Consider the following 25,605-nt stretch of genomic DNA (forward strand, 5'->3'; position numbering starts at 1 on the left):
GCCCTCGAAACCTTCAAACAGGCAGGGCAGTCCTCACCCAAACAGAAAACCAGGTGGCCTCGCACTATATCAACAAACAGGGAGGGACAGGGTCAACCTCGCTATGCAAGGAAGCTTGCCACATGTGGGAGTTCTCCAACTCCATTCAATGCCCCATCCAGGCAACTTACCTCCTGTGGGAGCAGAACGACCTGGCAGAAAGACTCAGCCACCAGCTGGATCCCGATGAGTGGTGTCTCAACCCAGCGGCGAGGAAGAAGATCTTCAGCACCTGGGGCACACCGAGCATCGACCTGTTTGCAACCGACCCAAACTCTAAATACTCGACCTTCTGCGCAAAGAGATCAACCCATCGCCGTCTCAGCCCCGACGGTCTGTCTGTGAGTTGGAACACCCTAAGTCCTGCAGAAGATTCTTCAGGACAGAGCAACGGTGATCATGATTGCCCTGTTCGGGCTCCTGCAACCATGGTTCCCGTTCCGGCAAGGGATAGCGGTTCACCCACCTCTCCCCGCTCCCAATCAGTGCAGTTCTCATTACACAACGCGGGAACCTTACCCTCCACCACGACCTGCGTTCCTTAGCCCTGACCGCATGGATGATGAGAGGATGAACCTACCACAAGACGTGGAGCACACTCTTATGGCAGCCAGAAGACCTTCAACCAGAAAACGCTATGGGTTGAAAGGGAGAAGGTTCCGCTACCAGTGCACAGACACGCAGCGAGACCCCTACAACTGCCCCATACCGGACATCCTGCAGTACATACTGAGCTTATCTCAGGGGGACCTAAAACCCACTTCCATCAAGGTCCACCTAAGTGCAATCACGGCATACCACGCTGGCCTAGACAGCAAACCAGTGTCGAGGCATCCAGTAATCACAAAATTTCATGAAGGGACTGTCCAATCTGCACCCACCGGTCAAACCACCACCGCCCGGATGGGACCTCAACTTGGTGCCGCATCATCTCACCTCGACCCCTTCAAACCTTTGGGGGAGGCAGATCCCGTATTCCTGGCTGGGAAAACCCTAACCATCGTGTCTACCGACACACTCCCTTATGAGAACAGGGTGGTACCCAGAACCCACCCCCGATTCTTGCCGAAGGCGGCTTCAGCGTGCCTCTCGGCACTCTACATCTCCCCACAGGGAGGCACACTGCCACCTCAGCAACACCTCCTGGACTGTGTGTGGGCCCTGACTATGCAGCAGATTAGACAAGCCTCAATTGTTCATCTCCTATGACCAAAACAGACCAGGACTTCCTGCCACCAAACGCAGGCGCTCGCGCTGGATATGAGTGCATCCCCTTCACCTATAGAAAAGCGCAGCATCAACCGCAGGTGGGAGCCAACGCCCACCAGCGCAGAACCATAGCCAACACAAATGCACATCTGCACCACACACCAATAGGGGACATCTGCGATGCAGCCACTTGGTCCTCCATGCACACCTTCTCCAAGCACTACTGCCTCGACATAGCATTCCACGCTCCAAATGCATTCGGCCGAGCAGTCTTGGAAGTGGCTCTTCCCTCCCGGGAGGGACAGCAACCACTAGCACAGCCTTGACAAACACTGATCAAGTAGGGTGTTATAAATATCGACAAACACTGTTCAAGTAGGGTGTTATAGATATTGATTAAGTAGGTCTTCCAGCACTCTTTCCTAGACTGAAGGTGGAATAGGCAAGTATGAATTCTCACATGCAAGTACGATTTGTCACTGTTGACCAGTTGGTTTCTCACTGTTCATTGATTGTCATTGACCAATTTCACTGTTCTGTGAGTTAAGTAGGTCTTCCAGCAATCCTGTCTAGTCTGAATGTGGAATAGGCAAGTATGAATTCTCATATGCAAGTACGAATTGTCACTATTGACCAGTTATGAATTGTCACCGTTGACCATTTGGTTTTCTCACTGTTCATTGATTGTAATTGACCAGTTTTCGCTGTTCTGTGAGTTAAGTAGGTCTTCCAGCACTCCTGTCTAGACTGAATGTGGAATAGGCAAGTATGAATTCTCACATGCAAGTACGAATGGTCACTGTTGACCAGTTGGTTTCTCACTGTTCATTGATTGTCATTGACCAGTTCATTGTTCTGTGAGTATTATTGCTCAGTTAACACAACACTTTATCTAAAACCTTGTTTCCACAACTTTACCTGCTTTGCCTGATTACCCTGCCCGGCTCGGCCTCCACAGCCAGGCGAGGGATGCACAAAGCGCTAAGGCGCAGGTCCAGTCGGTACATCCCTCAGCTAGGGAGTCACCCATATGTGGCTGACTCATCCTGCTTGTCCTAGGAGAAAATGTAGTTACTTACCTGTAACGTAGGTTCTCCGTGGACAGCAGGATAGTCAGCCACACAACCCACCCGCCTCCCCAAACGGCCGACCCGGCCACAGCTAGGAACATCCTGGGGATTAGGGGGAAGCAGGGGGAAATGGGTAGGGCTCGGGCATGCCCAGTGGGGCCCGGGCACTGCACGTGCTCAGAGAAAAAAAAAAAAATCTCTCTGAGCTATTGGAGAGCTTATCCGCAAATTGGGAGGTGTTGAGACAACACCCCATATGTGACTATCCTGCTGTCTACAGAGAACCTACGTTACAGGTAAGTAACTACACTTTAAAAAAAAAAAAAATCTCCACTATCACTTAATTTGAGCGGAGTAAGTGACAGGATTCAGCACTCTTGTCTTAAGGTAGGTTCAGCTGTTTTCTCTATTGTATCGCTGGTGTGTGGTTCTGTCTGGAATAAAGTGAGAGGCAAAAGCAGCAAATTAAGTCTGGGAAAAGATCTGCCTTTGTCCACTAAAACCAAGGTCCTGATGACAAGAAAATTGGATCTAATGCAGTATTAATTTAAAAGAAAATGGGGAGAGGGGTAGGAGGTGTCGAGCATGCAGTACAGTCTAGGTCTTGGAAGTGTTTAGCTTGCGTTGCGCTGGCAAGTTTGGTTTGTCTGTAAAACCCAGGCAGTTTCCTGAACAAAAGAGAGCCTGTACTTTTCCTAGTATGTTTCTTCAGATAAGTGGCAGACTAAGACCCCCAGCTTGCCGACAGTAAGCAAAGAAATATTAAACAAATGCATTGAAAGTTTGGCGAGTTCTCTGGGCTGGGCAGTACCTGATTTTCCACCCAGAAACTTTACCGGCGTCCGAGTGGACCAGCGCATGTTACTTGCATCCGTCTCTCTCAGGGCTGCGGCGATGCTTAATCCGTATTACCTCTGAGACCTGTTATCTGAAACCTGATGGCTGGGGGCAGGGCCCAGGGACAACTAAATGATTTCATGGAAAGCTCCTTTCAACCGCTCCAGTGACGGCTGTGTTTTCATTGCAGGAACATTCAGGACAGATCTCTCCTTAAAGTGTACAATAAAGATCCTGCGCAAGTATTTAATCACACTCCCAGAACGGCGAATGGAGACCTAAGGGTAAGTCTGACCACACTCGTCCTCTTGCTGTGCATGGGGCCTTTGGCCGAAAGCTTTGGAGCAGGTATGAAGCAATGGCGGAGAAGAGGGAGAGAGAAAATAAATTGCTGTTTTCCTGCTTTGCCCGTTTATTGTTCTTCTTGTGGAAAGGTTTTGCTGATTCATTGCTTCCTTTAATGTCAGGGCATAGGTAACAACAGCCTGGTTACTTCTTCCACCCTGCTAGGCACGCTTTGAATTTCCAGACATGCAGCATTAGGAATTGTTGAACACCAACAGTTGTAACTGTGCTTTATATCCCGTTTATGTAGAAGAAAATTATTACATGCTCTGTACTTTTATACATTCCTTTCTCCTGGTAAAAATGTTGCTGGTAATAAGTTTTTCTTTGCTTTTGCTTTGTGAGCAGGCTTTAAGCTACAGTAGCTGTCCCCACATCGTGTACTAAGTGAACTGAAATATTGCACACCATAATCCGTCTTAGTTCTGGTGCTGTGATCTTTCCATTCTATTAGTTAATTTTTCCCCAAGGTGTTTTGTTTGTGTGCCCCACTATAGCGTTGACCTTATTTAGGAGAAGCTGAAGTAATGTGTTCTGAGTAGTGAAGGTACATTGTAGTGTGGGGTTTAGAAATGAAAGCATTTATTATGGGACAGGTATGATGAAATTACTGTCTGTTCGGTTAATGAGGCGAGGTGTTTTACTGAGCTTCTATAACATTGCCATAACTATATGACAATTTGTTGTGTTATGGAAATGTTGGAAATTCTGAAAATTACCAGATGCTTGCCTTGAAAAAAAATCCTGAAACACACACATCTTTTACTAAGCCACGGTAGAGGTTTAGAAAATACAACCCCCTCTCCCCAAACATACACAAACACACACACACCTTTTACTAAGCCACAATAAAGGTTTCTACCACGGCCTGGAGTGCTAAATGCTCGGACGCTCATAGGAATTCCATGAGCATCGGAGCATTTAACGCCAAGGGCCACGGTAGAAACCTTTACTGTGGCTTAGTAAAGGGGGGAGGGGGTGGAATGAGAGCCTTAATGATGAAAGCATCTGCTGCCTTGAATTCTTTCACAAATCTATAGTTTCATGCATGGTTATGTAACACTCAGGGAGCCCTCAGTAATTCACAGAAAGATGCTAGGAATGAGCCACTGCATTCCACTTCATTTTAAATTGGCAGTTTGAGTCTTCAGGAGCTATCTTGATTTTTAAAAAAAATAAAAATAATGATGCCAGCACCTATGAAAATTGTATTTAGAAGGTTAACTGTATCCAACTTAAATGAAAAATTGTGAATGCAAAGCAACATGCAGCACTGAGAAGCCCTTTTACTAAAGGGCATTTAAGTCCTTAACACGTGATTAACGTGTGGAAACAGGCTACCACTCAACGTGTTAAGGGGTTTTCAGTAGTTTGCTTGCTTCTGCTTGTTAAATTGGGTATTGCTGCATTTGTCAGATTTTTCCCATCAGGGGGCATGGCATGGGTGGTGAGTGAGGGTGGAAGCATTAAGCAGCATATTACACTTACCATGCGTGAACTCACTAAGAGCGATAAGCTACGGTCGCGTAGGGCCTCCTAAATAGGTGGCCCCATGTTAATTCTCAGCAGGAACCGTGTGCTAACAGGGCCATTAATGCATGACCTGCAATAAATAGCAGGAACATACATAGTAAATGACAACAGATAAAGACCTGAACGGTCCATCCAGTCTGCCCAATAGTTACATGCATTTTGAATTTATGTTTAAATTAAATTGTCTTTTATCTTTGATATTTCTGGACCATAGACCATAAAGTCTGCCCGGTACTGTCCTTAGGTTCCAACTACCATTGAAATTCACTCTAGTCTATCCTAACCATCTCATCATGTGCGGGATACAGACTATAAAAATCTGCCCAGCACTGTCCTCATGTTCCAGATTTTCTGGAGTTCCCGTCGAAGCTTTCTCTAGCCCATCCTAAACCGAACGAGACACAGACCATACAAGTCTGCCCAGTACTGGCCTTAGCTCTTCAGTTTATATCCTGTGATTAGAGATCTTCTGTGTTTAACCCATGCTTTTTTGAAATCCATCACCGTTTTCCTCTCCACCACCTCCCTCAGGAGGTCATTCCAGGCATCAATCACCCTCTTCGTGAAAAATAATTTCCTAACATTATTTCTAAATTTATGCCTTCTAGTTTTATCATTTTCCTTTCTCTGGAAAAGATTTAGTTCTGTATTAATACATTTCAAGTATTTAGGGAAAGCGAAAGGGATTGGGACTTGTATACCGCCTTTTTTTGTAGTTATACAACCACACTCAAAGCGGTTTACATAAAGGTACTTCAAGCATTTTCCCTGCCTGTCCCGGTGGGTTCACAAACTATCTAATATACCTGGGGCAGTGGAGGATTAAAGTGACTTGCCCAGGGTCATAGGGAGCAGTGCGGGATTTAAACCCACAACCTCAGGGTGCTGAGGCAGTAGCTCTAACCCAGTGGTCGCAAACGCGTGGCCCAGGGGCCACTTGCGGCCCTCCAGGTACTATTTTGAGGCCCTCAGTAAGTTTATCATAATCACACAAGTAAAATAAACAGTTTCTTGATCATATGTCTCTTTAGCTAGCTATAAATTACAATATTATTATTAATACTTAGCCAAAAGGAAAGATTTATAAGCTATAAAGAGTTTTACCTCATGCAAAATTGTCATTTCTTTAACAAGACATTAACTATTTTTTTTTTCCTGAGGCCCTCCAAGTACCTACAAATCCAAAATGTGACCCTGCAAAGGGTTTGACTTTGAGACCACTGCGCCACACTCTCCTCCGTATCATATCTCCCCTTGTGGTAAAATTTATTTATTTAGTTTTATAGCCTGTTCCTTTCCCAGGAGCCCAGAACGGGTTACAGAAGTACATTCACAATATACTGGAGGCATTGGACTAAGGGTTGCGGAGGTAAACTGTCTTGTTAAGCTGTGGTAACCTCAGATTTTAGCACGTTAATAAAAGGGCCCTTAAGTAAAGAAGATTTGAATGCAGCCTTCAAACTACCTTAAGTTGTAAGATTTAGCAGGTGGGGAGGAGGCAGGACTGGCTTAACCATTACACAAACTAGGAAGTTGTCTCGGGCAGCAAAGGTCACTTGCAGTCATAGCAAACAATGAGGCTGGTGTATTAAAGCGTGGGAGGCTTAATGGGGGTTCTGCGCATGATTTTATACATTATTATAGACATATAAGATGACTGTATGCAAAGAATATTGCTGACAGTGATGGAAAGGGAGAAGTGTCACTTATATGAAATGAAGGGCAGTGCACTCGACTGCAGAAATTCTAGATGATGAAGCCACACCTGTAATCTCGTGTACTCATTTAAATCCAGTGGTAATGAAGACATTAGCTATTAAACACAGATGCAAAAAAAAGAGCACATGTGTCTGGAAGACCTTGTTTTCGTATGCTGGAAATTTAGTTCACAGACGGAGGTGGAATAAAAAGTTAGTTTGTTTTTCTGTGGCTAGTGTTAATGCAGGTTCTGTGCCAGTTTCGTTCTTGTGCCAGCCTCTAACTTTTTTTCTTCTTTTTACTGAGGATAAGAAGCTGAGGTGATATTGTTGCTGACAGTGAAGGAAAGGGAGAAATGTCACAGATGTGAAATGAAGCATGCACTCGAAGGCAGAAATTTAGATGATGAAGCCACACCAATAATATTTATGCGTAGAATATGCATTTAGCATTCCAGGCACGCACGCCCAGAGCACGGGAGGGAATTCCATAAATTGTGCTCAAAACTTGGTGCTAACCAGAATTCTGTAAAGGGCCCTCCGAGATGAGCCAATTCATGTGCCTAAAGTGCAACACACTGGTATTTACGCCAGCTGAAATCTGGTGTAAATATCGGTGTTCAACCTGTGGCATTTTGGGTGCATAAATGGCACTACTCTATAAAATTGCATGCAAATTTTTTGAACATCCCCCTCCCCGAGCCAAGCTCCCTTTTGAGTTGCACACAATGGGATTGGGGCACTTGGGATTATAGAATAGCGCACAAGCAGATACATGTTTATATGCAAATTAATGCCAATTAAGGGCAATAATTGATTGTTAAGGTCCTATTAATTCATATCTGATAGCTTGTTAACTAATTTAGACCCCCTTTTATGAAGCCGCGTTAGGCTTTTTTATCATCGGCCATGGCAGTATTAGCTCCGACGCTCATAGGAATTCTATGAGCGTCGGAGCTAATACCACCGTGGCCAGCGATAAAAAAGCCTAACGCTGCTTCTTAAAAGGGGGGGGGAGGGGTTAGTTGTGTACGCATCTTGAATCCATGCCAGAATTTTGGTGCCAATATTTCATATACAATTTGGGGTATAATATATCTGTGTGCATAGCTCCTTCAGATGCTGGTACAATTTTTGTGCATGCCTATGTGCACATTTCCATTTCACCTCAGCCTTTGATAAGGTAGAGCATCCAATGTTATTGTCTAAACTGGAATATATCCTCTTGTTTGTCAGTGGTTTAAGTCTTTTTATTTTTGTGGGAAAGTTGTACTCAATAGGTGCTTCAGTGTGCTATTACTGTCTGGTATGTTGGTTTGCCTGTGTGCCTAGAATACCGTGGCTCCTTGGTTTACTGGCACCACTTGGTGAGACCCCCCCATTAGCCCAAATACACACTGACGCCCAATTAAGGAACATGCTGAGTTTAAGCTGGCTCTGCTGGTGTCGAAAGGGCTAAATTTGGCATCTGAGGGTTTTAATGGTGTTCCTAGCGTACACCTGGTTCCTAGAGTGATAATCTGTAACCTGAGTTTTTTAGTCTTAGGTCTGATGTTTTGGAATGGCTGGCTATTTTCTGTTAGAGAGGAAACTGATTTCATTACATTTCAGAAATGAGTAAAAACTACTACTGCTTATCATTTCTATAGCGCTACTAAACATATGCAGCGCTGTACATCAAAACATAGAAAAGACAGTCCCTGCTCTAAAGAGCTTACAATCTAGACAAGAAAGTGCATCAATACATAGTGCTCAGGTGGAGGAACAAATATACAGCTGCATTATGATGTCATCAAGAATTCTGAGTATGACCCAGATGCATTGTGATGTCACTGAGTGTTCTGACAGCTTGTACTACTAATCATTTCTATAGCACTGCTCTGCTTCCTGAGGTCTGTTCTTTGATAGAGGGCTGTTAGGAGGGAATTTCCTGAAAAGGTGTTCAAAAATGGGTGCCGGAAAAGATTGGCACTGTTCTAAAAAGGATTTGTGCCCGGTATAGAATAGTGCTCAGTGCCAATTCCTGCACCCAACTTTGGGCTGCAGACTAACTCCTGCTACAACCTGGTGTAAATCTCAGTACCCATGTTGAGCACAGAGACCCATTATTCTATAACACTGCATTCAACTTTTTGGAATACCCCTGACCTGTCCATGCCCCTCTGAAGGCTACACCCCCTTATGGGTTGTGTTTTTATGGGATTTAGGTGCCCAGAATTGTAGAATAGCACACATGCATTTGCAAATTCTAGTTGGTGCTAAGCAATACCAGTTATTGATAGTTAACAGCTCTTTAGCCAACTAAGTTGCACGCGCATCTCAGAAGTGCACCCAAATTTGGACACCGCATACGAGGGGCTGCTGAAAAGCTTTCAGCCCAACCAAGAAGAGAATGATGTGGAACCATGAAACTTACACGTTATTCCACACTTTTCATGACACTTTTTGTTTCAATGACGTGACAAATAGAATCTAGGGATCAATGTTATGTATGTATTTAATTGGACAGATGGAATACCTGATTTTGGAGACCCTTTTTCTAAGCTTGCTAATAAATGGGCTTAGTTCATCCTAATGTGATACTTTCTCATACGTTAAGCCCATTTGCAGGGTAGCCATAAATTCGTTTTCAATTCTTTTTTTGGGCCATGTGCTAATGCTAGCATTAGCTCATAGCCACTGAAAAAAACAACAACTAAGAGGTTGGGCTCTTCATCTTGGAAGAGACACGGTTGAGGAGGAATACGATTGAGGTCTACAAAATCCTGAATGGTGTAGAACGAGTAAGAGTGAATCGATTTTTCATCCTTTCAAAAAGTACAAAAACCAGGGGGACCCTCATTGAAATTACATGGGAGAAAATGTTGGGGGGTTTTCACTGGAAGCATAGTTAAGCTCTGGAACTCATTGCCAGAGGAGGTGGTTACAGTGGTTAGACTAGCTAGGTTAAAGAAAGATTTGGACAAATTCCTGGAGAAAAAGTCCATAATCTGCTATGGAGACAGACATGGGAGAAGCCACTACTTGCCCTGGAATTAGTACCATGAAAACTTGCTGCTGTTTGGATTTCTGCCAGGTACTTGTGACCTGTGGCCACTGTTGGAAATAGGAGACTGGGCTAGATGGACAATTGGTCTGATCCAGTATGGCTGTTCTTTTGTTCTAAGTGTATTCTATAAAAGTTACGCATATTGTATATATCATATTGCAATGAATTGCTAGGCATCTCAGCTTTTAGGCCATACCCTATTTATGCCAGGGGTTTCTTGGCCTAAATGCCTGCACCTAATTTGTGCGCACAATGGTGTCTAAGTCAAAAACAAGCGCCAACTCAAAAATACACCCATAATCTGCCCCCTAATCACACTCATTTTTAACTACACGCTTTGCACAAGGCACATACCACTTTGTGCTATGTGCCTACCAATTTGTGCACCTTTCAATTAACATCAATTAACAGGTGACTGGGTTAGAAACTTGTTCTGTGATAGACAAACCAGTTTTGGAATGCTGTACAGGGACCAGAAAGAGGCTGATATACAAATCAGCCCTTAACAGCACTTCCCCTCCCCATCCTCTGGCTTGACCTCCTGCTGTCCATCCTTCTCCCAGCCCTTGGCACCCTTTGCAAGTCCCCAGCTCAATGGAGGAAGAGGGCAGCTGTACATCGGACTGAATTCTCCTGCCTTGTTGCCCAGTCCGAAATGCAGAATTTGAACCACATAGCTCTACAGTGTCCCGCTGGTTCAAATTTTGTATTTGGTACCAAAGCAAGAGAAGAGGAAGCGGCCAGATATGCAGCTATTCTCTTCCTCTGCTTATGGTGATCAGCACTGGGCATGGGATGTGTGCAATGGCTTAGTAAGGGGGGGAAGGGGGTGGTTGTCATTTTCGTTGGGGTGCTGACATCAGTTCCTCTCTGCCCCATGTATCTCTTTAAATGTTCACTGGCACAAGCAGCATCTTCCACCTGTTGCTCGCACTGACCTTGTCTACCTTCTGACATCACTTCCTGGTCATGGGACCAGGATGTGACATAAGAATGGAGCCGATGCTGGTGCGAGCAGCAGGTGGAAGATACTGCTCGAGCCATCAAACATTTCACAAGGTACCCCGGTAGGTGGGGGGGGGGGGGGCACAGCATGGCATTGCACATATTCACCACTTTTGTCCAGTATGACTGTCATAATTAGATTGTAAGCTCTTTCGAGCAGGGACCGTGTTTAATGTACAATACAGCACTGCATGCGTCTTGTAGTGCTATAGAAATAATAGTAGTAGTAGTAGCACTAATTTATTTATTTTAGGTATTTATATACTGCCTATCAAGGTTATCTAAGCGGTTTTCAATCAGGTACTCAAGCATTTTTCCCTATCTGTCCCGGTGGGCTCACAATCTATCTAACGTACTTTGGGCAACGTTGGATTGAGTGATTTGCCCAGGGTCACAGGGAGCAGCGTGGGATTTGAACCCACCTCAGTTATGTTATGTTATGTTAGTCGGGTTTTCTATTCTACCTTTACCTATTCAGTTCATGATTGTATTACATTACAAGAGGTTGGGCTTGTTACCCAGGAAGTTACAATGGACAGTTTGACACGGACATTCAATAGAGTTGCTAGTATAGGTAGATCAAAACAGTTACTAGTACAATTAGGTCACAGTTACAACTTCAAGTAGTTGCAGTAAGGGTTTCTGCACAGATTCACACCTCTCCTGAAACCCTTTCTGCATTCAATCAGTGAATTTGCATGAGATCTATTTGCCTGCACTGCTTCCATTGTATGCATATTGATCTCATGCATATTCATTTGGGAAATCCTGAAAACCTGGCATGGCGAGGGCCGAAGTTGTTCAGGCCTGCTTTAATCTTTGTAGATCTGGGACTCCCATCTGGTCCTCTCTTGCTCCTTCAGACTTCATCAATGAGAACTTCACTCATTTTCTTCTTGAAAGGCCATAGTAGCATCTGGTTTCCTTTTCACCTGTCTTTGACCAGAGTGGCAGCTTTATAGGCTCTGATATTGCGCTCACCTATACCTCTCTCCATGTGCTGTGGCTGTGCTAATCCTGGATCTTCTTCCCTTAGTGGTAATAGTGGAGTGGCTAGGGAAGAAAGAGCCAAAGAGAAGGGATGTGAAACTGGGTTGGGCCGTTTGCTTCTACTGTTGCCAATTTTAGGTAGCACAGCAAGCCCCTTGTTCCAGAAGCTGTAAAAGTCATATTAGAATTCTTAGGTACAGCCACTATAAGTCTCTGCAAATCCTTAAGGTAGCAGAATAGTACAGGCTCTGCATATATGGATTGGCTTGATTATTCAAAGGCTTTCACTAGACTGGAGAGCCTCCTGCCTGCTAAAACTTTGCTGAGCTGGCCATCTGGCAATATTCAGTGGCACTTACGGGTAGTGTCATTGAACTTCGCTGTCACTGTCACTTTCAGTCAGGATGGTCTGGGGATGGAGTTTGGGCACAGGGCAGACTTACCCATTAGGCACATTGCCTGGGATCCATCAAAATGTTTTAATTTATTTTTTTAATCAGAAAGAATAAAAATGAAATAGTTATTTATATTTCACACCTTGCCTTTTGACCTTGAAAATATATAGTTAGGTGGCATCGACTTGTGTTCAAGTCTAAAAAGAAATTGGTTTGTGCTAGTTTGGTAAGGTCCTCCAGCGTCATCCCCATGGTTGTTTTCAACTTGTCCAGCCATCTGAAAATATACACAATAAATAAAGTACCAATACATAAAGCCAGTGGCGTACCAAGGGGGGGGGGCGGGGGGGGGCGGTCCGACCCCCGGGTACCAAGCCCTGAGGGGGTGCTCCCGGTCCGGTCCAGTTACCCCCCCCCTGCGCCGGGTGTCGCGTCTGGAAACAGCCTGCAGCAAGATCGCGATGCCAGAGATCTTTGCCTGCTTCGACTGTTTCCTCCGCCACGGTCCTGCCCCTCCTCTGATGTCAGAGGAGGGGCGGGACCGCGGCGGAGGAAACAGCCGAAGCAGGCAAAAATCTCTGGCATCGCGCGATCTTGTTGCAGGCTGTTTCCCCAGGGCAGTAGCGTACCAAGGGGGGCGAGGGGGAGGTCCATCCCGGGTGCCGCCTTAGGGGGGGTGCACAGCTGGCCCGGTCCCTATCGCGCTCCTACCCTCCCAGCGAAAGCAGCATCGGCGCCATTATCGAAAAAGGTAATGGCGCCAGGCCTTGGAGCACCAAGGCAGACCGCTTCTCCCCCCTCCCAGCCGAAACCCCGCTGACCATCCTATCTCTCTCCCCCCCCCAAGTGAACCTTTCTGACCCTCCCAGCGAAAGCAGCAAACCTCCCTCCAGTAGCGTCGGCTTTATCCTCCCTCTGCCGCATCACTGATGACGTCATCAGTAACGCGGCAGAGGAAGGAGAAAGCCGCGAAGGAGGTTTGCTGCTCTCGCTGGGAAGGTCGGAAAGGTTCACGGGGGGGGGAGATAGGAGGGTCAGCGGGGGTTCTGCTGGGAGGGGGGAGAAGCGGACTGCCTCGGTGCTCCATTACCTTCTTCGGGCAGCAGCAGCGTTTACAATTCGCTGCTGTTGCCGGCTTCAGGCCTTGTTCTCTGCCGGGTCCTGCCTACTTCCAGTTTTCATGAAGACAGGACCCGACAGAGAGGAAGGCCTGAAGCGGGCAACATCAGTGAATTGTGAATGCTGCTGCTGCCCGATGAAGTTCAGGACATCGGGGAAGGAGCAGGGAGAAATCGGCTGCTGGCTTGGGGGTGAGGGTAGGGAAAGAATCGTGGAAGTGGAGAAATCGGCACGATGGCTTTGTGCAGGCTAGGGGGAGAGAGAAAGAAAGGAAAAAATAAAGAGGGGGGGCCAGGGGGAGAGAGAAAGAAAGGCAGAAAGAAAGAGGGGGACCAAGGGGAGAGAAAGAAAGGCAGAAATAAAGAGGGGGGACCAAGGGGAGAGAAAGAAAGGCAGAAATAAAGAGTGGGGTCAAGGGGGAGAGAAAGAAAGGCAGAAAGAAAGAGGGGGGCCAGGAGGAGAGAGAAAGAAAGGCAGAAATAAAGAGGGGAGCCAGGGGGAGAGAGAAAGAAGAAGGATCAGAAGAAGGACCAGAGACTCATGAAATCACCAGACAAAAAAGTAGGAAAAATGATTTTATTTTCAACTTAGTGATCAAAATGTGTCCGTTTTGAAAATTTATATCTGCTGTCTATATTTTGCACTATGGCCCCCTTTTACTAAATCGCAATAGAGTTTTTTAGCGCAGGGAGCCTATGAGCGTCGAGAGCAGCGTGGGGCATTCAGCGCAGCTCCCTACGCTAAAAACCGCTATCGCAGTTTAGTAAAAAGGGAGGGGGAATATTTGTCTATTTTTGTATAGTTGTTACTGAGGTGACATTGCATAAAGTCATCTGCCTTGACCTCTTTGAAAACCCGCGGAATATAAATGATAATTAACATTTTCTCTGCGTACAGCATGCTTTGTGTTTTTAAAATTTTATTGTTGGTAGATCATTTTGACTTGGCCACAAAGGTAAGGGGGAGGGAGGGAGGGGAACTGCTGAAAGACATCTAATAATCCTTGCAGGCTTGACTGCAGGGAATTATTTTTGTAAAATCATGTTTTGTTATGTGACTGGCATTATCTAGACTTTAATTTCTATGAATGAATAGAATGAAAATGATATAAAATTACTTGCTTGTTTTTATGTGCGTGCGCTGAAGGAAAGTGGAGAGAGAGTGGGCTGAGGATGCTGAAGGGAAATGGGGAAGAGAGTGGGGAGAAGACGCTGATTTATAAATTGACAATTGTACAGAATATTGTTTCTTTTTATACTTTAATATAAACAATTCAAGGCTTGTGTGGATGGAATCAGGTGGTTTGCGGGGATGGGGACCGAGCTTACGGGGATTAGTCCAATAAAATTGTATTTTTTTATATCTCATTATTTGTTTTATTTTTATTTGTTAATTTATAAAGTGGTGATTGTTATGTATCAGTTTTTTCAAATTTACATCTACTGTCTTTATATTTTGCACTGTATTAGAGGACATGTGTTACTGTTTTTTGTGGTGTTGCATTGTATCCAGGGTCTGGTTTCTTGGCGGATCAGTTTAACTTTTGTCTACATATTTCTATTTTTAGTTTGTGATTATTCCATTTTGGGCGAGGGTGTATCTCTGTTCTGTGTGTATGAAAAAGACATAGTTTTCAGTTGGCATTGACTACAGGACCAATTGACTGTGCGGGATCTGGCTTGTTTAGTTTTACAATGTATGTGTTGGTGTTCTAGTGCTCACTGCAGTGTTTAAGATGCAGCCTTTTCCTAGGTACACTCTTGTGGTGCGATATGTAGATTGGTACTAAAAATCATATTTTTCATATAGATGGGGGGGGTGTCAAAAAATGATGGGCCCTGGGTGCCACATACCCTAAGTACGCCACTGCCTGCAACTACTCCATATGCACTTCTAATGTCATGACAATTTAGACATAATTTATGTTTTGTTATGTTTGGAATAATGGTTACATATATGAGGTTCAATAAAAGAAAATTTTCACTGCCTGTTTCTATTCTGACCATTTATTCCATTTCATGGTTATTGCAAAAAAAAAAAAAAAAAAAAAATTTTTACATGGGGGGGGGGGGGGGGGGGGGGGGGGGGGGGGGGGGGGGGGGGTGTCAAAAAATGATGGGCCCCGGGTGCCACATACCCTAGGTACGCCACTGCATAAAGCATATTTAGGATTCAAATTAAAAACTCAGTCATATATTAAATACCACTGAGGGGGAGGCCCACAAAAGTTATAACACAGTCTTGATTGGGTGGAGCCAGCCCTTAACTAGTTAGTGGCAATATTCAATTTACTACTGATTAAGTAAGTAGAAAACATTAGCAAAAAGGCTGTCCTAATTTTATCTGTTTGAGTTAACTGGGCACCAGTGGGAATATTGGCTAGTGCCCAGTTAATTGTGGTAAAAAAAAAAAAGAATCAGATCAGATGGAAAAGCCCTTTAAAAAAATATTTATTAGTAAACTACACTTAAAACAGACAGCAACCAGTGGAAACATTGCAAGTATAGGTAGGAAAGAGAGTCGGGTAGTTTGGGAGGGAAGGGGAACGCTAGACCTCTGGTGAGGATAGATGACATGTATCCAGGGCAAGGTAAATGGATTGTGGGAAAAATTTCTCTCTATCAGTCCTTCTACATTGCCCCAAACCTCGTGAAAATTTCTCTATAGAAATCACACATCAAGATCTCTCCTTTTGTTTTCTTTAATTGCATGCCATTGGGTAGCTACATTTGTAGGATAACCATATGGCTCCAGAAAAAAAGAGGCTGAATTGAGATATCCGGGTTTTTACTTCCATTGAAAGCAATTGAAATAAAACCCGGATGTCTTAACCCTTCCTCCTTTTTCTGGAACCTTATGGTAACCCTAGTGGTAAGGCTATGTTAAACCCATGATAACTGAGCAGAAAGTTCTGTTTATCAGCCCCCAGAGACGTTCTCTCTATTTTAGCTCCTTCAGAATCTCAGTTTGCTGTGGGCTAAACTCTGCCACTGCAGCCTTTCAGCAAATCTTTTATCCTATCAGTCCAATCCATACTTTATCTTCTTTGGTTTTCAACTCCCACACCCCATTCCAAAAACCTCCCACAGCCCTCTCTTAAGTGTCAGGGTGAGGCATTTGTTTGACCATAAAAAACACTTCCATTATATTTACACAGTTTGTGCCTTTCCTTCAACATACTCTAATCTACTTTTAGCAGCTGTACTCCTTTTTAGATGTACAATTTGATCACACCTACTAATCTTTTTTTGTTTTTTTTTACAGAGTAGTTCAGTAATTTGCATAAGATTGGGACTCTTCTCCTACCAAACACACACGGAGATCAGAATGAGGCTCCTAGGAAAAACATGAAAAGATACTTTCAAGGTTAGCCTCTCCCAACACAAAAATGTCATATTAAAACAGAGCTGCCAAGTTACCGATTTCAGGAAGGAGACTTTTTGGCCGGTCCTGGACTTCTGCCAAATTCATCCTGGTACATTATGGAACCTGCAGCACTGATTTCAATGGATAGAATCATGGACGACAAATACTCCACTGCTTTGGAATGCAAGTTTAAAACCAAGTCTGGCCAAAAAGTCTCCCTCCTGGAACTTGGCAGCTCTGTTACAACTGCTTCACAGAAGAGGTCTCACAAATCAAGTGCCTGTGTGTGTGTGTTTTTAACACACAAACTATGTCCTACTAAAAACTCCTTTTATAGAGGAGGTTTCATGAGGAAGCGCAGGGGAAACAGCTGATATGGAAGGATGGAGACAGAAAAGAGGAGTATTGGGAAGGATGGGTGAGGCAGCGATGAGAATCGGTTGCACAGGGGAGTAGAGGGAACACTGAGATTTCAAGAGGGGAATATTATAAGACAGAAGCAAGAGATATTTCAACTGCAAATGTTTTGTGGATGTCAACTAATCTAATGGTTTAACACTGCAGAGTGTTACCTAATCTAATGGTTTAACACTGCAGAGTGTTACCTATTCCGATAATTATACTGAACATATTTTCTATCTTTGTTATCAGAAGATGTTTCTCATTATAAAGTTTGCAATCTTTCCTTCTATCTGTCTTCTTTTTTTTCCCCCTAATTTTTTAAATATTTTACCTTTCCTTTTATATATCCTTTGTTTCGGCTTCCCTATCCACTTTTCTTGTCAGTAGTTCTCTTCCATATTATGTCTTTTTTTTGCTCTTTCTGCTCTTCAGCATCTCTCCATTTCACCCATTTTCATCGTCATCTGACCCCCTTCTACCTCCCTACTGAGGCCCTGATGAGCAACGATCTGATACCACGGTATTAAATATCGTGGTGTGAGTGATTTTTCTTTATCGGGTGATGCTCAGCACGAATAGCATGCAAATTATATGCATGCTATTTGTGCAGAGCAGCCCCGGTAAAAGGGGGAGGAACTATGCCTGGCGCCTGCTCAGAAGAGCACATTGCTAGGCACAGCTCCTCCCCCTCCCCATCCCTGTTAGCTCCATCCCATTCCTGACGCCGCTCCTGCTGACTCAGTCGCAGCTCCAGAGCTGCAATCAGTTGAGCACCAGGGGAAGCCCCGAACAGTTGAGTGGCTCAGTAGATCGGGATTTCTAGGAAGAGCAGGGGCTGCTGGCTTTTTTTTTTAATGGGTGCAGATGTCCTGCTTGTGTGATGTGCCTCACACAACACACGCAGGACAGCTACCAGCAGGTCCAGACCTGCCAGAAAATTTTGCCCTGTGAAAGAGGGGCGTTCCTTTTTGTTTATCAAAAGGAGAGCTCATTTTAACATTGAGGCCCAAATTCTGTAACCAGCGCCTAAAGTTAGGCCCCTATTTCGGCCTAACTAAATAGGTGCCTATCTAAATTGTACAACAAGCTCAATTAAGCTTTTTAATCAGCAATGATTGAAACATAGGCGCCTATCAAAGCGCGATTCTGTAAGTAGGCGCCTCTAAAAATTTAGGCGGTCTTCAAAAAAATAGGCGCTATGCATTTTAGGCGTGGCTACGTGTTAAGCGCCTTGTTACAGAATCGCTGCTCTTAAGTGTGCTTAAGCGCTCGCATGGACGCCTAACTTTTAGTTGTACCTAGAGCTGGCCTATTTATTCAGCGCCTCCAAAATAGATACCCAAATAGGTGCCGCTCAGCGCGATTCACTAAACAGCGCCCAATTTTACTTGAATTAGGCACTTAACTTTTGGGCGCTTCTTATAGAATTTGCCCTTGAGTGCCTTGTGATGCATTTGCATAGGGTTCTTGGTGGCTGCTACGAGGATCGGTAGCATCCACGGAGACCCCTTTTGAACATCAGCAGGAGAGTTTTTGGCAGCAATAACAGTTGTACTGCCACGGAAAGCTCTTGAGCACTGGGGTGTCAGTCTCTAATCTTATCCCTCATCTCTCTTTCTCCTACTTGCTTTTTCTCAGCATCTTGCTTGTTTTTCCCATCCTTCCCCTTTTCTTGGTCTCTGCTACATCTAAGACCTGTTTCTTTCTGCCTTGGATTCTCAGACTTTTGTTTTCCTCTCTAAGTAGATCCCTCTTTTATCATTTGCCTCTCCATTTGCCTTTCTTCCTTTATCTCTCTTTCAGTCTCACATTGCCCCACCCACTTTTCACTCTATTCAGAAGCAGATGGGAGATCCCTGGTGGTGTGCTGTTGCCCTCAGGATAATGGTGTGGGGACCTCTGACTGTTTCTTCTTCCTGCCTACACCCTGTGGTTGCTTCAGAGCAAGTCTGTGATCTCAAGTAGCACTGCAAGAAATGTCTGACAAGTCTTCTCTTCAGCTAGGGTTGAGGGGAGTAGCCTATGGGGGTTTCAGTCTGCCAACCGTGTGTGTGTGTGTGCATGTGTGTGCGTGTGTGTGTGTGTGTGTGTGTGGTGGTGGTGGTGGTGGTGGAGGACTGTTGTTGAAAGAGAGGTCCAAAACCAGTGCATTAATAAGTTTCGGAAGCAAGGAATTGAGGAACACATTTTTTCTCTTTAACTAATGGAATTGTATTGTACCTCATTCCTCCTTAGTTTGAGCCCTGTACCAAATGGGTGCCTCAGTCCTTATCTGTCATCATGTTTTGTTTTTCTGTGAGCAGAGAGGTTAAGCTGCCCCTTTCCAGAGGCAGATAAACATCTCATGCTGAAAAATCTCTTGCCTAATTGCACACTGCTGAGCACCTGATGTGCTGTGATTTGTGAAAGGTATTGTTGGGGACATAAGCTTTTCACTTGCAACTTTAGTCTATTAAAGACAAACTGGAGAAATGCATTTTTCTAGGAACTGATCTTTGTGGTAGTTCTTTTGAAGGGCACTTCATGTGATTTTCTGATGATTATATGTTAATGTTTGTTTGATTTTATTTGTTTTATTGAATTATGTATGTAACGATATGTAAACCATTTAGGTTTAAACGGTATATACATTTTTTAAATAAATAAATAAATTTTCTTAAAAATTGCTGTTGAGGGGACAATGAGAGAGAAGTAAGAAATAGGGAATTAGGAGCAAAGATATGCACAAAAGAGCTGAGACATAAAAGGAATGAGGGATACAAATGGCAGAAGTTGCAAAGAATTCTATAGCAATTTGGTGTTACTAACAGGGCTGGAAAAATCCCAGAAGACAGATAATCCAGGCTTTTAAAATAGTGCCTGATGCTATTCTAAGCCTGAGAGAAGCTGTATGGCTCTCCAGGGTCTGGCGAAAGATGATAATGCCGATGTTTGCCCATGCTCAGGAAAAGGCATCACTGCCACCAGCCTAGGTCCAGGGAAAGATGACACTAGAGGCTTGGGGGCCAGATGAAAAGGATTTTGAGGCTGGAAAGAGTTAGAGGAAGGAAATGAGTAGAGGCTGAAAATATAGGGATAGTAGAGAGAACAAAGGCAAAGAGTAAAAAAAAAATATAAGAAAAATGTTTAGACAAAATAGAGGTATTATCAGGGAAGAAAATCTCTCCTGACTCCTGAAAAATATTGACTGGCACCCAAATTTTTATAACCTTTTTCCACCCCTGGATGGTAATCTCCAGATCTGCTTTATTAAAGGCTTGCTTCAGATCTCAAGGTAAGCAAAATGTTAAATGTTTCCAGATGAGAGGGTCGGTCAAGTTGGCAGGATTAACCAAATTACATGTATTTGTTTGCTGTATTTGGTTCTGTGCTCACACTTGTGGTCGGAGCTGGTGCAAGGGTATTAGGTGCCCTAGGGAAATCTTCACCTCGTGTCCTCATTAATTCAGGGCCCTCTGTCTGAACTTCTGACAATTCAACTCAACAATCATGATCAATCCAACAGCATTCCTTCCAAAATTATTCTGCCAAAACTAATAATTGGACATCATACTTGTAAATATTTAAAGTGGAAATAATTTTATAAAGCATGTTCTATGTGTTAAGTGTGTTTTACGTGTGTAAAGTGGCTCTAACAAAATTGTGCAACTGAATAGTTACATATAGCGTGGCATTTTCAAATGAATGTCCAAATCATAACATCTAAAATCCCATCCATCTCGCAGTCATATTTGAACAAGAAAAATGTTGGGCTTTCCTGTTCAAAAGTGCATAAGAACTTCCAAAATGAACAGCCATTTTTCAAAATAAAACACCAAAATTATGAACATCAGAAAAATAGGAACAACGATGACTGTCTGGCAAAATTTGTACCAAAATGGCCAGCAGATACAGAATAGAAGGGACTGCGAACTGTGGACTGCGAATTCGCAGGGGCGCACTGTATATAAAAAAGAAAGAATTCCTTTTTTATGTATTCTGCAAAAGCACATTGCCAGCCCATGGTTTTAAAGGGCAGGAGAGTCGGTAAGAAGTGAAGTGACTGGTCCTCGGCAGTCGCTTCACTTCTGATCAGCAAGCCCAATCGGTCTTCCTTTTTCTGTTTAGTGAATCATGACCCTGCCTTCTTTGCATGCCGTTTCCCCTAATTTGCATGCACGGATTAGAAGCGGGTCACAGGAGAGGTTAGTGAATCAGGTCGGAGGGAAATATGGTCATAAAGGGGTCGCAAACCAATCGATACACGATCGGTTTGCTTTGTGAATCTAGCCCAAAGTGTTATGTGCCATGTCCAGTGTGTGAAATTAATGGGGCATGGCCTGGAGCAGATTGTGGGCAGATCACAGACATTCCTAAAAGTTATGTGCTGACCAGTGGGTCGGTGCATAACTTAGGTTCAGGCATTTAGGCCTGGCTTTAGCTGACTTAAAGGGTGCCCCTAAAAGTTATGACACACACTGGCACTAATGTAATAAAGGTACAATCGTATTCTGTAAAGAACAATCTCAACTCAATGTACGTTGTAAAAAGTTAAAGCAGGGGTTCATTCACTCAAAACATCGCAAAAACAGGACAGTTGACAAAATCATAAATAAACGGAGAAAAATAAACCTCAATTGTGGGTCGCCAGGACTACACAAGTACCAAAGCTCACCACCTCATCACGGGTTTATAAAAAAACTCCGTACAGTTATAAATTACTTTCATACTTCAGCATCACTTTAGAAGAATATTTATCAAAAGATTCTCAAAGGATTTGAAATCAAACGTCCTGTAATTTTCTATAAATGAGAGACAGCCCCAAACTACTGGAAGAAGCACGTAAAAACACTGACTTTGACAACAAACTAACTGATTCAAACAATAAAATGGATAAATTACGAAGGGAAATTAGAACTAACAAGTTGAAAAAATATCAAAGAGACGAAAAAGACTATCAAACTGGATATGTCTATAGATGGATGAATACGAATTACAAAATGAAAAATGTGAGATTTACTACATCTGGAGATTCTTCTGAAAATTTGAGTAATGAGGGTACTTCTACATCCGAAGACCCGGATGGGGATCAAGGTCGACACAGGCAAGGGGCAGGTTCGATTCAAGGAGGCAGAGGGGTCCGAAGCAGAGGAACACATCGAGGCCGAACACGAACTCGACCCCAGAGGAAAAGGAATCAATAGTGATTAATATATCAAATCGTAATTTAACATCTGACGAAATAAATATCTTATCAAAAGGTTTAACCTTTGTTCCAACAGTTCCCCATAATTCTTTTCAAGCTCGGATAGATTTAGAGAAATTTCTACGAAGGTTAAATTTATGCTCTTTCTTTCACGAACATCCTAGTATAGAACCTGAGAAATCCTGTGTACGCCCGAAATCTAAATGGAACCCTCCGGGGCCTCCAAATCCTATTATATTAGCTTTCAAGAATTTAATGATTCAAGATTTACAACGAATGGATAAAGATGTTAAACAACGAAAGTATTATAATAATTTGACCTCCGCAGAATGGACAGCATTACAATCTCTACAAAAAGATCCCACAATAATCATTAGACGTGCTGATAAAGGGGGTGCGATTGTAATATGGGGTTTGGAATTATATTTAGCAGAAGCCAATAATCAGCTCTCTAAAAGAGACACATATATGAAAATGACTAGTGATCCTTCATTAGAAATATTTGAAAAAATTGCTCAAAAGAGTTCTGAAGCCTTAAAACAAGGCTTCATAACAAAAAAAGAATATATGTTTTTGACACCTCAACATTTCAAAATTCCCATATTCTATCTTCTTCCCAAAATTCACAAAGATACTCAACATCCCCCTGGACGTCCAATAGTCTCGGCTCGCGATTCTCTGTTGGAGAAGACAAGTAAATATATTGATATAAAGCTGAAGGATCACCTGAAAGATATTAAGTCATACATTCAGGATACTACACAGTTTCTTAAAATGCTAAATGACATCGAACCTGATACCTTACAAAATTGTACTTTAGTCACTTTTGATGTATGCTCCTTATATACCAGCATACCCCAAGATGAAGCCCTTCAAGTTTTGGTCAACTTATGGAATAGGCAATATAACCCTGAGAGTGGGTTTGTACTATTTTTGAAAGAACTAAGTGCCATAGCTTTGAAAAACAACTATTTTATTTTTAATGGAGAACTCTTTAAACAACTTTCTGGCATAGCTATGGGCGCATCGTTTGCCCCAACCATAGCCAATTTATATATGGCGTGGTTTGAAGAGACTTTCATCTATAAATCGACAGGATTTCAATGGGTGTTTAAATGGTGGCGTTTTATAGACGACGTGTTTGTAATTTGGCTGGGAACCCAAATCCAACTTCAAGAATTTGCTTTAGAGCTAAATCAGTGCCATGAATCCATTAAATTTACTATGTCATCTAGTAAAAACACAATAAGCTTTTTGGATGTATGTATACAATTGGATGGAATCCGTTTAATAACATCGGTGTTTCGAAAACCAACGGACAGAAATACACTGTTAAGATTTGACAGTATGCATCCAGTACACCTGAAAACCAGTATTCCCTTTGCTCAGTTTTTAAGATATAGGAGAATTTGCAACAGTAAAGAAAATTTTCTCCAAGAAGCAAAGGTACTGGAGCAAAGATTAAAATCTAGAAATTATCCAACATCTATAATTAAGAAAGCAAAGAAAAGAGCGCTATATAATCCCAGAGAGACATTACTGGATTACAACAAATCTCCTGAGAACGATGAACAATCTGAAATAATTCCCTGTATTATCAAACAGACATGCGCATCTCCACAGATGATTAAGAAATACAAAAAACATCTCCCACTGCTTAAAAAACTTCCATGTTTTGCGAATAAAAGATTTATTTTTCCTCAATCCAGAAATAGAAATTTAAATGATTGGCTGTGTCATACATCTAAAGAAAAATTTACAGAAGAGAGTTTAGAATCTACTCTTGGACATAGCCCATGTGGACACTGCATTAATTGTAAAATCATGACCACTCTCTCGAATTTTATAAATCCTATTGATGGGAAAAATTACATTCTCAAACATACCTCCACCTGTCAAACAGCCAATGTGATTTACATAATACAATGCCCATGTGAATTATTTTATGTGGGCCAAACATCACGCAATTTAACTACAAGAATAACTGAACATAAAAGTTGCTTAAACACATGTAAAATGACAGCTCCAATAGTGGCTCACTGTATAAAGTTAAAACATAAGTTTGAAAGCCTTAGATGTTGGGTGGTGGAGAAAGTGATCCCTTCAATGAGACGAGGTGACATAAGAAATCTTTTATGGCAAAAGGAACAACAATGGATAAATCGCCTCCATACTATAGAACCACTAGGTTTAAATTCTGAATTTGAGTGGCAACCTTTCCTATGAATGCAAGGTTCATTTGTTCGGTCTGGATTGAGGATTATATGTGAAGCAGTGAGGATTGACCTATGACCCTTCGCGTTTTTGCGATGATGTCATGACGCCCGACTCGTTCCAGTTTTTAAACGAGTCGGGCGCGTATCTCGGTCTGAGGGCCATTTTGAGAGAGCCTGGCCGCCCGTTATACAGCTGACAGCGTGGAGACTACATCGTTAAATAATCCCCTGAAGTAGCCTGCTCGCAGGCGAAATAGAAGATCTTATCTATCGGGACGAAGATGTTTCTTCAGATGAGTGCTTGACTCTCTTATACATGCTAAGATACATAACTGTTTAGCCACGCTACTAGACGTTGTTTAGAATTTATCTACAGCTGTAGCTGATTGCCATCCATTTAGTTAGTTTGGGGCTGTCTCTCATTTATAGAAAATTACAGGACGTTTGATTTCAAATCCTTTGAGAATCTTTTGATAAATATTCTTCTAAAGTGATGCTGAAGTATGAAAGTAATTTATAACTGTACGGAGTTTTTTTATAAACCCGTGATGAGGTGGTGAGCTTTGGTACTTGTGTAGTCCTGGCGACCCACAATTGAGGTTTATTTTTCTCCGTTTATTTATGATTTTGTCAACTGTCCTGTTTTTGCGATGTTTTGAGTGAATGAACCCCTGCTTTAACTTTTTACAACGTACATTGAGTTGAGATTGTTCTTTACACACTGGCACTAAGCATGATTCTATAAGGTGAGCATAATTTTTGCAGAATTGAGCTTAGCAACATACTAGATCGCATTGATTTGTTAGGCACCATATGTGAAATCTACCCCTAATTTTTACATCCAAAATGGATACGATTCTTAATAAATAATGTTATTCATTTTCATTTTTCATCTTTTGGGGGGGACCTTCATACCTTTTGGCATTTGAAGGATATGCTTTACCTTTCAAATCAATTTTAAATGTACTATAAAATTATTTGTGTCTACAGAATAGGAGGAAAGTGCTACTTAGCTTTCATTCTGAATAGTTCCCAGAACAAGAGATAACAAAAACAATTGCATTTCGAGCGGTGCCATGTGTCAGGATGAAATAACTCTGAAAAAACAGAAAAACCTTTGTAATATCTTTTATAAATAACATCAATAC

At 42.8% G+C, this 25,605-nt stretch overlaps 1 protein-coding gene across 15 annotated transcripts in view; it reads left to right on the top strand.

Annotated features, from left to right (window-relative positions):
• Positions 1–25,605, top strand: part of KIAA1217 (KIAA1217 ortholog) — a 1,295,419-nt gene that overhangs the window by 978,960 nt on the left and 290,854 nt on the right. For all 15 annotated transcript variants that reach the window (XR_004538150.1, XR_004538149.1, XM_033931366.1 and 12 more), the window contains one exon: positions 3,346–3,439. Coding sequence is in view for 13 of the 15 variants with exons in the window: in XM_033931366.1 (XP_033787257.1) it covers positions 3,346–3,439 (94 nt within the window). In the remaining 2 variants the exon portion in view is untranslated. The remainder of the gene's footprint in view (positions 1–3,345; positions 3,440–25,605) is intronic.

Source organism: Geotrypetes seraphini, chromosome 2, assembly GCF_902459505.1.
Source record: "Geotrypetes seraphini chromosome 2, aGeoSer1.1, whole genome shotgun sequence".
Taxonomy (NCBI): domain Eukaryota; kingdom Metazoa; phylum Chordata; class Amphibia; order Gymnophiona; family Dermophiidae; genus Geotrypetes; species Geotrypetes seraphini.